This window comes from Hypomesus transpacificus, chromosome 16 (genome assembly GCF_021917145.1).
Source record: "Hypomesus transpacificus isolate Combined female chromosome 16, fHypTra1, whole genome shotgun sequence".
In the NCBI taxonomy this organism is placed as follows: domain Eukaryota; kingdom Metazoa; phylum Chordata; class Actinopteri; order Osmeriformes; family Osmeridae; genus Hypomesus; species Hypomesus transpacificus.
Window position 1 is genome coordinate 3,620,861 of NC_061075.1, and position 15,245 is coordinate 3,636,105.

Here is a 15,245-nt window from a genome sequence, read left to right on the forward strand (position 1 = left end):
GCCCACATTTCATCATGCACTTGCCACTGTACTCAGCTTCTGATGATCATCATGTTGTGACTTCCGTTTCACAGGAAGTAACGGCTACCGCAGCTGTCATTAAGTTTGCACAGACACACACCTTAGCAACATTTCCCAAACACACAACACTTCCTCATCGCCAGTCTCCCTTAAGATCACATCCCTTAACAAAAGCAACGGGGGTACGCCAGACTCTGCAAACGCTGTCTTTGAAGGAAGAGTTCCAGTGATGAATAAATAATACCAGCGGGGTGGATGTGCAGAGTAAGAGCTGTTTGTTCCTCTGTGTCCTGCAGTCAGGATGGGCTTACAGGGCAACTCCAAGCCATCTTGTCTGCGTACCAGGATGGGGCTCTTTCCTCTTAATAATTCCCATTAATGTCAGCAGTCTTTTTATATTTGTGCCAAAAGGATGGCCATATTTTAATTGAATACAGTGGGAAATCATCTAATTAAGTGGCAGGGGCCCTAAAAGAGCTCCAAAATGATTCACTTCTGTTATTAAGGGCCTATCTTCTGCTGGCAGTTATTCAGCAGAAGGTTGGGCTTTATTAGATTTGGGGGGGGGGGGGTGAAATGAAGTGAGGCTTCCAATTCCTTTATAACGTCATTGATCAGGCATCCTGCCTTTGGGTGTCATTATGGTGCACATCCCAATCTGCATCAATACTCTACAGACGACTAACACTAAGTGGATCCCAAAGCCAGTACAATTTGTAAATGTGCTACTAAATTCTAACCTTTCAGGGCAACCCATTATTAAAATGTTCACATAACATTCACTCCATCTGTATTTTACACACTGTGTTGCACCCCAGTGACACACAGTGAAACACAGATATGAACTCAGTGTGTGTTACTTCACTGACTAATTATTTGTTAATTTGATTAGTTTTTTGGGGGGAAACTGCCTCCAGCCATCTCTTGCATAAAACAGAAACTTCTCTCTCTGAGAAGAAAGGCACAACTCGTCATAAACCATAATTGGGGGTGAAAAGTCAGCATTTTCAGGCATGGAGGAACTTAGATAGTCCATAGTCCATCATGCAGAAGCAAACTAAGTGTATACCATCTTTATCGGAACTCATTGTCCCAGTTGAGCTATTACCAAATAGCATAGGGGCCAATTGCAATAACAGTCCCTCAATTATGTCAAAGTATTAAGGGAAATTGTTTTGTCCAAACTTATAGTTTTTTTTGCCTGTAATTAACTTTCCTGTTCAAAGAAAACAATGAACATTCAGTGAATATGTACTGTACTTAAAAAAATGCAATTGTGTAAGAACCTTTTTTTAGACTTTTATAATGGAGTTAAATTTTTTCAAGAAAGAAACTACACAAAAAAAGCTTAGGAGCTGTTCTCAATAAGCAGCAGTTTATTGTTGAGTCAAACTTATTTTGTTACTTAACTTGAATGGCTGATAACCAGCCACATCATTAAATCCAAGCAAATGCAATAGCAAGAGCATCTGTCATTGTTAGCAGGCCAGCTTGGGCGCATGCAGTACAGAAGGGTCATGAAACCACACGGAACACCTTTCATATCAAACATGTGGCAGGCTGTGTGCAACCTCATGGCTGGTAATTAATTTTTTAGTGCCTTCATTAAGATTCTGCCCGCGAACGCAGCCCTGGAACGCAGGGATGCCAAATGTCATGTTTCCTCTCTGCCAGCATTGTGTACACACGGGAGCACCGGGAGACAATAATGATGGCGGTTGCCATTTTTATAGAACAAAACTCCTCATACAGTATGCTCTCAACAGCACAGGATGAGCCAGATGGGGCTAGTTGGAGCAAGACTTTGGAGCAAGACTTTGGGGTAACGATAATGGATTGAATGGAACCCCATGCCAAACGATGCAGGCCAACCTGCTGGCCCCCACTGCCCCTGGTGCCTCCCAGGCAAGGTTATTAACTTCTGCATTGTTTGGAAAGTGATATAAACTACTGCTAATGGTTTAGCAATTACAGTAGGGGACACAAGCACAGCCGTCTCTCTCGCTCAGCCAGTCTGGATGAATGGGCACCGGGAGAGGCAGATGAAGATTGATGCTCTCATCCCAGGCACAAGAGGCTAGGACTAAACAGTGGAAACAAGATGGTTTAAAGCTGCAAGTGTCAAACTGTGAGAGGTGTCCAAGTGAACTTCATATTCATATTCCGATTGTTTTATTTTTACTGATCAAATAACTGCCAAAATCTCTGTTCGGACAAGACACACTTGTTCAGGAAAGTAAAGGTCTTGAAGCAGCACATTGCAAACTCCAAGATACATCCACTCCAGGACAAATTCCTTCTGACAAATGTCTAAGCAGCATCCAAGCCTTTGCATTGAGGGGAGGGGTGGGGTGGGGGGAGGGGGTCAAACACGTTCACGCTTAATTCAAAAGGGCTGAACAACTGCCACATCACAGCATGTTATCACAACACCGCGGCCACAATGACATAGCATTCAAAAAGGTCCCCGAAGGCCGTGTCGGGTGTGTGTTTGAGCCGTGTCGTCTGCCTTGCCCCCCACCCCCCCCCCCCCCCCCCCCCCCCCCCCCCCCCCCCCCCCCCCCCCCCCCCCCCGCAGCTGGTGAGTGAGCAACAAGAGAGCCGTCCCCTGCTGAGTCCCTCTATCGACGACTTCCTCTGCGAGACCAAGTGCGATGGAGCCGCCCGCCCAGTGACTTCCAACACAGCAGGTACGGTCCCTTCACAGCCATCGGAAACATTCCGTCTCTCCGTCTCCCACCCCCAGCTCCCCCAACCCTCCAATCCCTCCCAATTAGCAAGGCCGCTCATATATTAGTCATCAATTGGGTTATATAATATGTAAGGTGATTGAATCTCATGTGGTCGGGATGCAGGCATGCCAGGGGCAGTGCCAGTAGGGTGCAATATTAACTAGTATGTCATCAGTAGACATTAATATGCACTGTGGAGTAGTTCACAGCTTAAAGTCCATGGTAAAACTAGAGACAATATGATCTTTTAAGCAAACTTTTTTGCTTTTCAAATGCTGCTTCTGAACATCTTGAAAAATACATCCCATGCTCTGTATTTAATTTTGAGATGGCCGAACAAAGTCAACAAAACTCCTTATCTTAGTATTGCTGTCAAGATAAGAGACTCTAAACAAACCAGAAAAAAATTGATTATCCCACAATTACAATTCACTGTATGGAAAGCATTGTATCTGAAAGGATATAGATGAGAAAAACAACCAGTTATTTTTGCCGATGTCAAAAATTCATGGCTGAACATCCGCTGTTCCCCCACACAGATAGCATTGGTCTGATTCCGAGTGACAGTCATTTAGATAGCTTGAGTTCTCTACTTAAGGTCAGTGGCATCACCAAGGACAAGGTTAAGAGGAATTGACAAACACGAAACTGTGACTAACCTGATCTCCTAACCAACCTGTAGACTTGTCCACAGGTTGCTGTGCCCCTGCATAATGTCAGCATCATTCTTAGTCTCAGGGAGTCCTTGCAAAGCTGACAGTGTTCCAGCTCATGACAATCATCATGACGTCACTGCAGACAATAGGAAAGAGGAGGACAAACAGGATACACACAGAGTCCTTGAGAAATATCCGCGTGAACCTAACCACGACAACATAGCCCCGAGAAGATGACCAGCTGACCTGTACCAGTTTGACTTCCTTTCAAGGCAGTCTCTTCATTTCGAGAAGTCTCAAGGGGGACAAAACGTTTCATCCTGCATTCAGAGTGGGCCTTTGTTCCCTCACAGCTGCCTCCTCAGACAACCATCTCAATCCCCCATGAATGCTTCCCTTTGATTCCTAATTGTGGTTATCATTGGAAGAGCACCGAGATATGGAGGACTGGCACAGTGGCTAATTGCATTCAGGGTGTCGTTACATTTGTTTGTCATGACACAGCAGCGTGTTAATTACTGAGAGATGTGTGTGTGTGTGTGTGCTAACAAGTAAACAGAGGCTGAGTTATCAAACAACCCACTATGTCATAGAGCACATATACTTAATGTTGTGGCTTTCACACACTTATCGTCAAATGACTATCGTGATTTTAGCAAAAAACTGTGTGAAGGCTCTACTAACATTAAGGGTTGGATACATGATGGGACGTGACGTTAATATTACTTGGTTTTAAGTGTTCCTTCAAATCCTGATTTAAATCTGCATCATTGTACAACAGGGGCATCGTTACACCCTTTTTACTGGGTATAAATCTGCTGCGCCCCAGTAAAATCAAAAGTTTGAGTTTTAACAATTTACTTTATTAGTCAGTGCATTCATTTAGATTGATAATCATGGAAAAAAATCACGCGGTATACCGATCAATGTTTGTAAAATGAAAGCAGTTTAACCGAAAACAAAGCGATGTCTGCTCTTCTGATCTTGCCAAATAGCCACTGTAGCACGCACACAGAAGTCCAGGTGTCGAACTCGGCACAAAAATCTAAATTGAGGTAGGCTAAGAAAACATTACAAAACTAAAGAAAGTTTCGAAATGATAGGCCTACCGATCATCTTATTTGGACTAAAACATAAAAACAATATTACATGAAGCTCAAAAAACAGTATTTGTGCTGAAATGAATGTGAAAAAAATGTGCACGCTCGCATTAACTATTGATGTCCCTGCCAAAGCTCATATCAAACTTGCGTCCCTGAACTGTTGTATAGTGGGTTAAGCAAGGGGAGGTTCTATAGCCTAGCAGTGCATTGTGTGCAGCAAGCTTGAAAGAAAAAAAAGGGATATGAACTGTGCCCCAGTAGAGCTTTATGTCTAACATCACCCCTGTTGTATAACATCATATTTCAGTGAAGCAAGACCCTTTTTTATTCCACATCTGTAGCAAGGCTTATCGTAAACGTTTTTTAATACGTAAAATGCATTTGAGCTCAAAAGCTAGTCCCATGGCAATAGAAAAAGGGGATTAGGGAAAAGGGGAGACTGAAAATGGACAAAGGCCTCCTTCCTCGTCCTTGCTGGTCTGATAGACTGAGATGAAAATGCTTAATTGACCATACAGGTGAGCCCCTTCCGGAGCTTTCTTATCTTCTCATGCCCTGGCGGTCATGTCCTGAACATAACCAGTCAGTCAGCGAGGAGAGGTAAAGACGTTCTTGGATGTGTGTCCAAGGGAAACTGCAGAGATCTAGCCCAGGTAACCATGACAGCTCAACGTCAGCCATTCGTGTGGGTTTAAGACAGGTTTTTTGGCAGAGTTGCTTCTGGATGAAGGAGGTAACTCTGAGGCTACACAACATACAGTAAAGAGACAACAGCTAAGTGAAAAACAGGCTACAATTGGAACACGACTCTGCTGTCTCAGATATATACATGAAAGCAGGAGGTGTCTGGCTCTTTGTGCATGGCTCATGTTCAAATTCCAACTCCCGCCACCCACCGGGCCTGAATCGGTTTCACCTTCCCTCCAGTGCTGACATCGTCACTGGACCTCCTAGACCTCAGTGAACCGGGTGAGAGGAGAAACAGCAAAGACAAAAGGAGCCCGCTGTCGTATCGCGAGGGCGACCAGAGGAGCACCCCTCACAGGAGGAAGGTAGACGAGACCGAACTGATTCAGGTGGACGTGGAACAGACCGCACCCAGCTCACGCACTCCAGAGAGAGCGTCACTCGACTCGGGTAACGGTACTCTGTGTTGTCGATGAAACTGCCGTCTTTCTGTGCAGAACGTTTCAGGGATTGCGCGCAAATGGAACGCCATGGTAATAAAGGCCATTAAGCCATCTGACAGCCACAGGATCTGTATGTCTGTAAAACATGATCAGACAATGAACAATGATCAGATTGACTCTCTGGGGGCCTTACCCCATACTAAACCCATCATACATTTGCCAGGGCTCACTTATCACCCACTATAACATCTTTAACATACAATTGCTCAATCATTTCACAACTTTGGATGACTGACATCCTAATGTACTTACGTTCAAGTCTCACAATGTTCATCATAAAAACCCTAGCACACCCACACAGGGGTTTGCCTCATCATGTTCAGTGTAGTCATCCTCATTCATGATTGAGATAGCCAGAGAAGGATCCGGCAATTTCCTGTAATGAAAGGGATCATCTTAAAATGCCTTGAGAAGTCACTGACGATTAGTTTGAACTTATTTGCCAGTTGAGGAGCTTAAAGTCGGTTCAGTTTTTTCAAATGAGTTCTAATTAGGAAAAGCAAGTCAAACTTTGCACCGTCCGATTCATCCATGACAGAGTATGACAACAGGCATGGTGACATTTCAATCTCTGAGTTTGAGGTAGTAGATGGTTGATGATTGTATTTTATTGTTGAGTATTTGTCTTTGGTTCTTGTTTTTAGTCAACGTTGCTTCTCCTCTGGACAAATGGGAGGAGTTGAACCCCAACTCTGAGAGGAACGGCAACCGCAAGTGGAAACTGGAAAGACGACGTTCATCCAAAAACTCCTCGAGTGAATTTCTGTGGTAGGAAAAAGGCCAATTTCTTTTCAATTTATATTACACTTTAGACTTTTATACTGTCACTGAGAGTAAAGGACACGAATTTACCAGCTGGTGACAAGTTATTGGAATTATTGAGGTTTTTCAACTGAATAGAATGTATTTTTTATTTGAATTGGTCCCATTTTATAAAAGACACAGTATGCTTCCTATCCCCACTCTTAGTGTAAGCAAAGTGCTCCTTATACAGCAGTTCCATTTTGGGAGACAATTACCCTTAACATGGGGGGAATATTTAGACCTGGTTGATGACACGACTTTACCTTTTCTGACGAGACTAGGAGCATTTTTGCAACCCTGTCTCGTTGGCGCATACTTAAAAAGGTCATTTAAAGGACATTGTGGTATTTATTCCATTTCTGTCTCACATGAATGTACGGTAGGTGTTTCTAATGCAGACGGCATTTGCACAAGCAGTGTACTTAAAACTGTGGAAATTGAATAGATTTTCCTATTCAAAACTGTTGAAAATGGATGATCTGAAAGGATTGTGTAGAGATACATCAGGATGTATTATTTTGTTGCCTAATACTAGATTAAGCAGAGCACTGGAATGACAATGTCTTCTCTTTCTTTCATTGTAAATCTTTCCCTCCCAGGTCTATAGACTGTAAAACACAATCAGAGTCATCAACTAAATCCTCCTTAGAAGCGAATGCCAAATCTGATCCAGAATCTGCCCTATCAACTCAAGTAAGTACTGTGAAGGAAAATTCTAGCGGCACTGTGTACATTTGAACAGTTAGCTATGTTGAACTGAGAACAGCTGGTCTCAATCAATCAATGCAACGGTCTCCATGATTGGCTAACTCTACTCAGTGACAATTGAAGACAACAAACTCTCAAGCCGGCGTCCCACAGTCCTTTGATGCAGCAGCTCTCTCTCTAAAAGAAGGAGATGGTTAATGATACACAAACAGGATGTCGGACTTGGCCATCTCCTTCTCCAGCTGGGTCAACTACCTAATCCCTAGGTCAGGAGAACCCAAGCTGACGTCCTCCTTCTCCATGCCCCTGGCTCTTAGCTAGGTATCATAAATACCTTAAGACAATCTGACTTCTTTCCCTACAGAGCAAAGTATCCTACAGAGCCTCAGCCTCTTACACTTCACTGTCTATAACAAAGGAACTTACAGATCACTGCTTATCAAACACATACATTGTAACTATGTCCAAAAATGCCATTACAGTACATTCTGTTAGCGCTTCAGTTTTAATCATCCTTCCTGCCCCGTTTTACCGCACGTTTGTCTATAGCTGAAATCTGTATTTCTTTAAGTAGTCTGTTTGAGTGCCGTGGTAGACGAAATGTGCACTCATACCTACTAACCGTATTTGAAGATGGTTGCATGGAAACCTATTGTTTGTCCTCCATCTCCCAATGTTAAAGGTAGACTGTGCAATGTGACATCAACCTCAAAAAGGAGCAGGGACACTGGCCAGAGATAATCGAATAATGGGCCACTCAATCCTGCCAATGTCTGCAGGCATAATGCGATGTTTGGCCAATCATTGGGTGTCCGTGACATGCCTGCAGTCACTCTGGGAGTGGTAAATATCTCTGGCGGGTGAGAGACATATTTTGGGGGGGTTTGGCGTCACATTGCAGTCTACCTTTAAAGCTCGTGCAGACGGACTCCTTGTTGTGTGACCATGTTAACCCTCCATCCTTTGCTAACACCCTAACTTCTTCCATTTCAGCTCAACAGGCAGTATATTAGTGGAAGACATGTAAGCCTTTCTATGCATCCTTTCATATGTTAACAAAAGACCTACACATTTGCATCGGCCAGAAAGCACCACAAAGACAGATTACAATTGAGGGAAAACTCAAATTCAGGAAGACGGAAATTGAAAAACTATGAATGGTTTACGATTCAAAAATATATATATTTCATTTTTGGAGGTATTGTCAGGGAAGTCCCTATCGGCTTTTGTAGTGCTGTGAGGTCCACATTTGAAGCGTTTAAGCCTCTCAGTTGAACGGGTCCTAAACTGCTCTGCCCAAGGAGTCTGGTTTCTAGCTGCCATTATTAGATTAATAGTTTATGAATTATTCAGAGGCCTAACTCTGGGCCCATTAGTGTGGATGTGACTGAGCCAGCTAAGCATACATCACCTTTTCAACATCCCTCTAAATAATAGATTCGGGATTAAAGATAGCCATTGAAAATGATGAGTTTTGCGCAAACAAATGCTAAATTTGGCTTCTCCCAAAGGGTTCGTAGTAGCTCGCTGACAGCGAAACTGTAAATGGAGGCTTCACGTCTCCCACTTGGCAGGTGCCACACTGACACACACAGACGCACAGACGTACACACAAAGGAGGAGTGGTGTGGCGCATGAGATGTTGGGTGTCGCTGTGACAACAGAGAGCCTAGGACAGCACCTTCTGTACACAGGGCAATACACAATGCATGCGTCATTGGAAAAGTTGGGAAATATTGACGAAATACTTGCATGCTTTTTTTCTTTTCTTCTTCTGCCCTTCTAAACCTGTGGACCTAGGCTGAGGGCTTCAAGTCAAGGGAGGCTAATTCTGTCGAGGCCGTTAATATGGAGATAAGCCAACTCCAATTAAGCACTGCACAGGTAGAGACTTTTAATGACCAGCTCCGGAAATGGAAAATGGAATGTTACAGGTAATGGCTGGGCTGACACAAGGTCTCGTAAAACAGATTACTCATCAGAATCTCTCAGCAGCTGTGGCCTAGCGAGGGAGACGGCAGTCTTGCCTCCTACCTATCAGGTGGAAAATGGCTCCCCACTTGGAACATGTACTTTAATTCAATTCCTCAGCCTCCATAATTGATTATCCAGCCCCTCGGCTACAGACATAGCTAACTCACTTAATGTACCACAACCAAGCTGACTATTCCACAACCACAACTCAGTAAATATTTCGCTTTCTTTATGTGTCGTTGCAATTACAAAACACGCATAAACACGTGGGACCTACTGTATATAACAGACATGCTCATTGGCATGCACACGGGTCCAGTTCTGTTTAAAAGAGTAGAACGAGGCAAGGTTTTGGGATTCCTGACTATAAGGCACGGTCAGCATATTTGCAAGTGTGATTAAGCATGAGCAATGCCAAAGGGTCTACGATGTTAGGGTGAGGACCGAGGCCTCTGCACAGTGGGTATAGATGTGTAATTGAGAGAGGGGTCAGGTGGATATGTGGAGTAAAGAGAGCTGGGATCAGGAGAGAAGTACTGGCGGGGGGGAGGGGGAGGGATGTTGCTGACGGAGGCATTTCTGCCAGCCACGGGCCAGTCTGAGCACGTCGAGGGCTTTGCCGAGGCAGGGATATTCACCCCTCGCGAGGAATGCAGAGAAGGCTGACCCTGCAACCCTTCTGTCTGTCTGTATTCCTTGTTGTGTGTGTGTGTGTGTGTGTGTATGTGTGTACGTGTGTGTGTGTGTGTGTTTGCATGCGACAGGGCCGCTTGACTAAGGAGTCGAAGTGGGGCGGTGCCCTCTTATCCAGGAACCAGTCCCTGGAGGAAGAGTTTGAACGTGCCAAAGCAGCTGTAGAGGTAAGTGCAAAGTACTTTGGCCGACAAAGAATTGTGAAAGTGCTGGAACAACCAACTGGCCATTGGTGTTCCTTTACCCATGTTGACATTGAGCCTCTTTCAAGGAACTGAATGAAAGAGCTTAAACCAATAAAGGCTTCTCAATTTGCACTCGTGGTTCGTGTCAAAAGTTTAATAGAGCTCTCGTTGTCCCAGTGTTTGCTCTAGTGTCAAGAGCTTGGGCTTTCATTTTTCACTGGTTGAATGTCATGACTTCTCTTGGAAGTCATCTTCTTTCATGATAACCTCCTTCTAAAGAGGGGTTGGAGGAGAAGCTATAAGGGGATTAGTTAACATGGACAAAAAAACAGGATGCTAAAAGTTAATGACTTCATAAGATGCCGCCTGCACAAGCCGTACTACTGTGAGTCCGGCACTCTTACGATCATCACGATTTTACCGTTTCCAAAAAAACTGCAACTCTGAAAACACTGAATTGCTTTGCAATAAATCTAAGATGTTGTTGAAGCAGAGAAAAAACACCGATGATATCACGTTTCAATTTGCTGCGCAACTCAATTCCCATCCCAGAAAATAGCAGGTATGGTATGTGGTCTACCTGAAGCCCTCCAGGTTTGATTTCCCTTTGCCTCACCAACCCCTTCTTATCTCTGCTTGAGGTGATCACTTGTGTGTTCATTTCCACTCCAATAACATAACCCTTGAAGCTTAATAGTCCATGCCAATTTTCATGCTTCAAATTCCAAGTTCATGGTCTGTTTGACCCAGAAAAAAATGATATGCAAGACTTTCCACGGTCTAACAATAGAAAGGTAAATGGGTCAGTCGTTTTGGAGTGAGACGTGTCAGGTATCACAGGAGGGGAGTTCCAGTAATTAGATGAGGCTTGATTCATCATTGCTTAATGCATCTGTGGAGAGACTTTTCAGTCACACTCAGTTGTCGTCTCAGCCCGTTGAAAGAAAGGGAATCTTGGCAAAATCTTGTGAATCTTGTGCTCTCAGAAACCCAACAGTCCAATTACAGGAGACATGGAGATGGTATGTTCCAGGTTGTTCCAGGCATTTTTTCCCTGAGCTTCAGAACGTGCGTTGGGCACCAAAAGGGCATGATGTTGTTTTACATTGTTCGTAGGGGTCCCTTGTTGATCCAAAGTGAGTTTCCACTTTCCACACACAGTTTGAAGCCATTTAACTTTGGTAAGCTCTTTTCTCAATAGGGTGATGATACACCTTTGTACGTATAGGTGGTTCCTGAGCAGGAATGAGGAATGAGCAGATATTGAAATGTTCCGATCAGATTCAATGCCTTGTCACAGTTGAAAAGTATTTTGATTCATTGCAAAGTTAAAAAAAAAAAGTTGCTGAGGCACAATTCATTGGAACCCCCTTTGAAACTGAGATCATTTGAGAGGCGCCTGATTTTGTCTACTGTGGACCAAGGGCCTTTGTAATCCCACTAAAAGCGCTTGACCACCTCCTTGCCAGATCTCCAGTGTTGGCTGACGGTCGAGAAACCAGGCCTATTGAGTTACCTACGCTGTACCGAGGGCTGCAGTAGGATGTTACACTCCAAGTTATGTGTAAAGGTCCATGAATAATGGAGCCGAGGAAGGAAGCAGGTGAGAAAGTGAGAGGGGCATCTCCAGGGGAGGGCTCCATTCCAAAGTGACGGATGATGTCATGTACTGTGTGGTACTCCGTGTCCAAACGAGTGGTCTCCTGGTACTCAAATCGTGCGGTTAGGGTAGGAGCACTGACCAGAGGGCAGCTAATTTCCGATAAGTGATGATACTCGGAGATGCATCCAGACCAACGAGGCATTGATTGGTAACACTATCTTGCTACTTCGATCAGGCTACCCCGAGCAGTGACCCGAGAGCTGCAAATAGCTGGGCTGCATGTGACCTGTCAGCCATTTTGTTTCCTATTACTCATGTCCCATAGTTAACCAAGCATACGGTATAAGCCTTCATACTTATTAAGGAAAGGGAGGGAAACTGACACACAGGCCAGCTGCCAATCTACTCAATGAGCTGACTTGTCAAATGTCTAAGGAAATCATAAAAGCACTGTGAAACCAGAGGAATTAATCCCTAAAATATGGCCCATTTGACCAGAAAGGACCTAATGAGTTGGGGAAATCATTATGTCGAGACAACATTATGGAAATGACCAAAGCATGGAAGCCGACAGAATACTCGCTCATTTTATCGCTGATGAAGCGAATATAGCTTATATGGTTACCTGAGGAGGGTGGCTGAGGGGAGCCGTGACCATTTGAGCCATTTGCGAATGGAAATCAGATTATCCTAACGAAATGATGCCGTTCTTATTTAATAAACAGCAAACAGGAACCTACCAAAGCCACTGGTACTCTCTTCCTCCGGAAAACACTGTGTTTTTGCTGAGAGGCAGGGATTGTGAAGAGACTGATAAGAAATGCGTCAAGGTAACAGTCGGCCTGCGTTATTTGATTAAAGCAGCGGGCTACGCACTCGGCTTCTTGCTTTAAGATGATTGCGCCGAGGCGGCCCGTGTTGGAAGAGAGATTGTTGATGATTAAGTGCGGAACTCCAGTTGTGTAAAGTTACAGTTGTTATGGTTTAATATAAAAGGACTCTCTTGTTCTCAACTCAAGTAGGAGACAATGTACTGTTGTTTTGTACAATGACTGACAAGTAACAAGTTTGATGTGGAAAGGCTTGTGAGCACACAAATACAACTAGACGAGACATACTTAAGATCCGATTGTCTGAATTATTTCATACATTTATGTAAGACATCACAAAAATAAGTAAATCTCTGTGTTAATAACTCAAAAACTGAGATTTTTTGTACATTAACTGTATGTTAACATAATTATGCACTCCCTATAGAAATCGGCAATACAAATAAGTGTAGTAGAAAACTGAAACCGTAAAATCAGCCAATTTACATGTCTGAAATGGTGTGTTTGATGTTTTGAAACCCAAAGCAAAACAGCTATACATTTTCTATCCTTTCTGCCTACGCTGACGTGTAAATCCTCTTAAGGTTTTTCACAGCTACAGCATGTGGTTTTACAGGAAGAGCCACTAGGCTTGTACCTGCGGGCTTTCTCATGAAGCCACGGACTATAACAGATGAGCCCAAAACACAGTGGCAGTGACACTTGTGCTTCCTATTGCTACCGTTTGTTCAGAAGCTACAGCATGAGCATGACTCACTTTAAGTAAACAGACAAAACCAGCAATCCGTCTTTGTGTTTCTCCATGACTGAATATAATACTCTGAAAATAGCGTTTCCAGTTATAGGGGGTCAATATTAATAACTGAAGATAACTTCCAAACTACATCTGAACGAAGAGTTGTGCGTGGGTTTGTGTTCGCGTCGAGGGTGGGTGGGGTTGGTGCCATCATTTCTTTTAATTTCTTTCTACATTTCAGCTGCAACTGCAGTCATTAACTTCTCTAACTGTACCATGGAAAAGTAGTTCTACTGTATAATAAATGAGTTGGGCAGAACACAGTAATTGCATTCGAGGGCTTGTCAGGGCGACATTTTGCTCCAAACTTGGACTGACTCCACCAACCAAAGACAGGTATTATCTCAAGCATCATTTCTGTAATTACTTTTCTTGTCGACAACATATTCATGAAGTTCAAAATGAATCTTCCCCAGTTCATTTATATGCCGTTGTGACATGTTTTGGCAAGCAGGGAGCACAAGGCTGAATGCATTGCGTTTCACATTTACACTTCATCTGAGATGATGAAATCTAAGTCAGAAGACAGGGTGCTGCTCCATTGATATGCGGGATATAAATTAACTTCCGCTCTGAGGGCTAGAAACACTGATCTGAAGGGAAAAACGCACCATTGTCTGTGTCCCAATACATTTCCAGTAATCAGTGCACCTTTGATTGGTGATCTTTCTGTAACCAGGACATGTGATGAACGTGTTTTCATTATCAGAACTCGTCACCGCCGCCGTGCCCTGATAGCTTGTCAGTGCCGTATCACCCCGACTGTATAGTCTTATTCGGTTTCCCCTCAGAGCCTTGGTTAAGTGGAAGGTTTCATTTGTGACCCGTTTCAGTGAAACACAACATCCAGGCCGCATAATTAGAGGCTACACAAGAGCGTCATGGTGGATGCCTTCAACAAGGCAGAGCAGTGTCCGAAACGCCAGACTGACAACGCTATCTTTCGCAGAGGCCTATACACTCGATTACGGTGGGCCCCCTCTTCAGGGTTACTGTCGCAAGACTGAAAAATGGCCACATTCCTAATTGTCTCTCTCAAAGATGTTGTGGTTTTAATCATGAAATGACCCCGTGTCCATGCTTGTTTAATCATGAAATGAAATATTGTTTGGTGCAAACTTACACCCATTCTCATTAAAATAAGTTACCCTGAGCATCGAAGAGTCATAAGTGTAGCGATGTGACACAATATCTGTTTTTGGCCGAGGTTGTGATCTGCAGAATACAGTGTTGCTCTCTCAGTTGAAGGGTTCCGGGCATAGGAAAAATGCCTTGAAATTCACAGAAACCACTTAACTCAAAGGCACTGCTTTGAAGTAGGCTCCCAATGTATGGTCCAGTTTATAAAAGTAGGTCTGTGAATCGGAAGCGGTTCTCCCTTCTTTCAAAACTATAATGCCTTCCGTGGCCTGCAGCCGAAAAGAAGTGTGATCTAAGAGAAGAACCTTCGTAATAAAACAGCCGTTAACAGGATCTATGAGAATCAATGGGAGCCCATTCACGTGAATACACCCTGAGGCAGATTTCGACATCATCAGATAACATAAACAGTCATTGCTGTTCTGTTGTTTAACATGCAACAGTTTTGACTATTGCCTTCAAGGCAAAACATCTCAACTCTGGTCTTCACTTCATTATTTATGGAATCAAAGTCAAGCTGTCAAGTATCCAAATTCCTTTGTCACCCTATCCCCCTACAACAGCTGTCACCTCCAACCCGCCACCTCAACCACAATTATGGAACACTGTCAGCTGACAGGACCTGCACTGTTTCACCTCAGGATCTTACAAGCAATTTGTCTGGAAGTCTGCAGCCAATTGCAAGGTATCTTTCACCTCCAGTAGACAAGGCTTTGGCCTAGTGTCACACGCCACAAGGGATAAATCACACACACACTACACCCACATACAAGGTGGATTTGTGTAGAAATGGATGCAAACACACAAACA

At 43.8% G+C, this 15,245-nt stretch overlaps 1 protein-coding gene across 1 annotated transcript in view; it reads left to right on the forward strand.

The window, feature by feature from the left end:
- pex5la (peroxisomal biogenesis factor 5-like a) overlaps positions 1 to 15,245 on the forward strand; it is a 63,819-nt gene that overhangs the window by 34,546 nt on the left and 14,028 nt on the right. The window contains exons 3-8 of the mRNA XM_047037227.1: positions 2,600 to 2,711; positions 5,440 to 5,649; positions 6,347 to 6,470; positions 7,106 to 7,199; positions 8,208 to 8,237; positions 9,953 to 10,048. Coding sequence (XP_046893183.1) covers positions 2,600 to 2,711; positions 5,440 to 5,649; positions 6,347 to 6,470; positions 7,106 to 7,199; positions 8,208 to 8,237; positions 9,953 to 10,048 — 666 coding nt within the window. The remainder of the gene's footprint in view (positions 1 to 2,599; positions 2,712 to 5,439; positions 5,650 to 6,346; positions 6,471 to 7,105; positions 7,200 to 8,207; positions 8,238 to 9,952; positions 10,049 to 15,245) is intronic.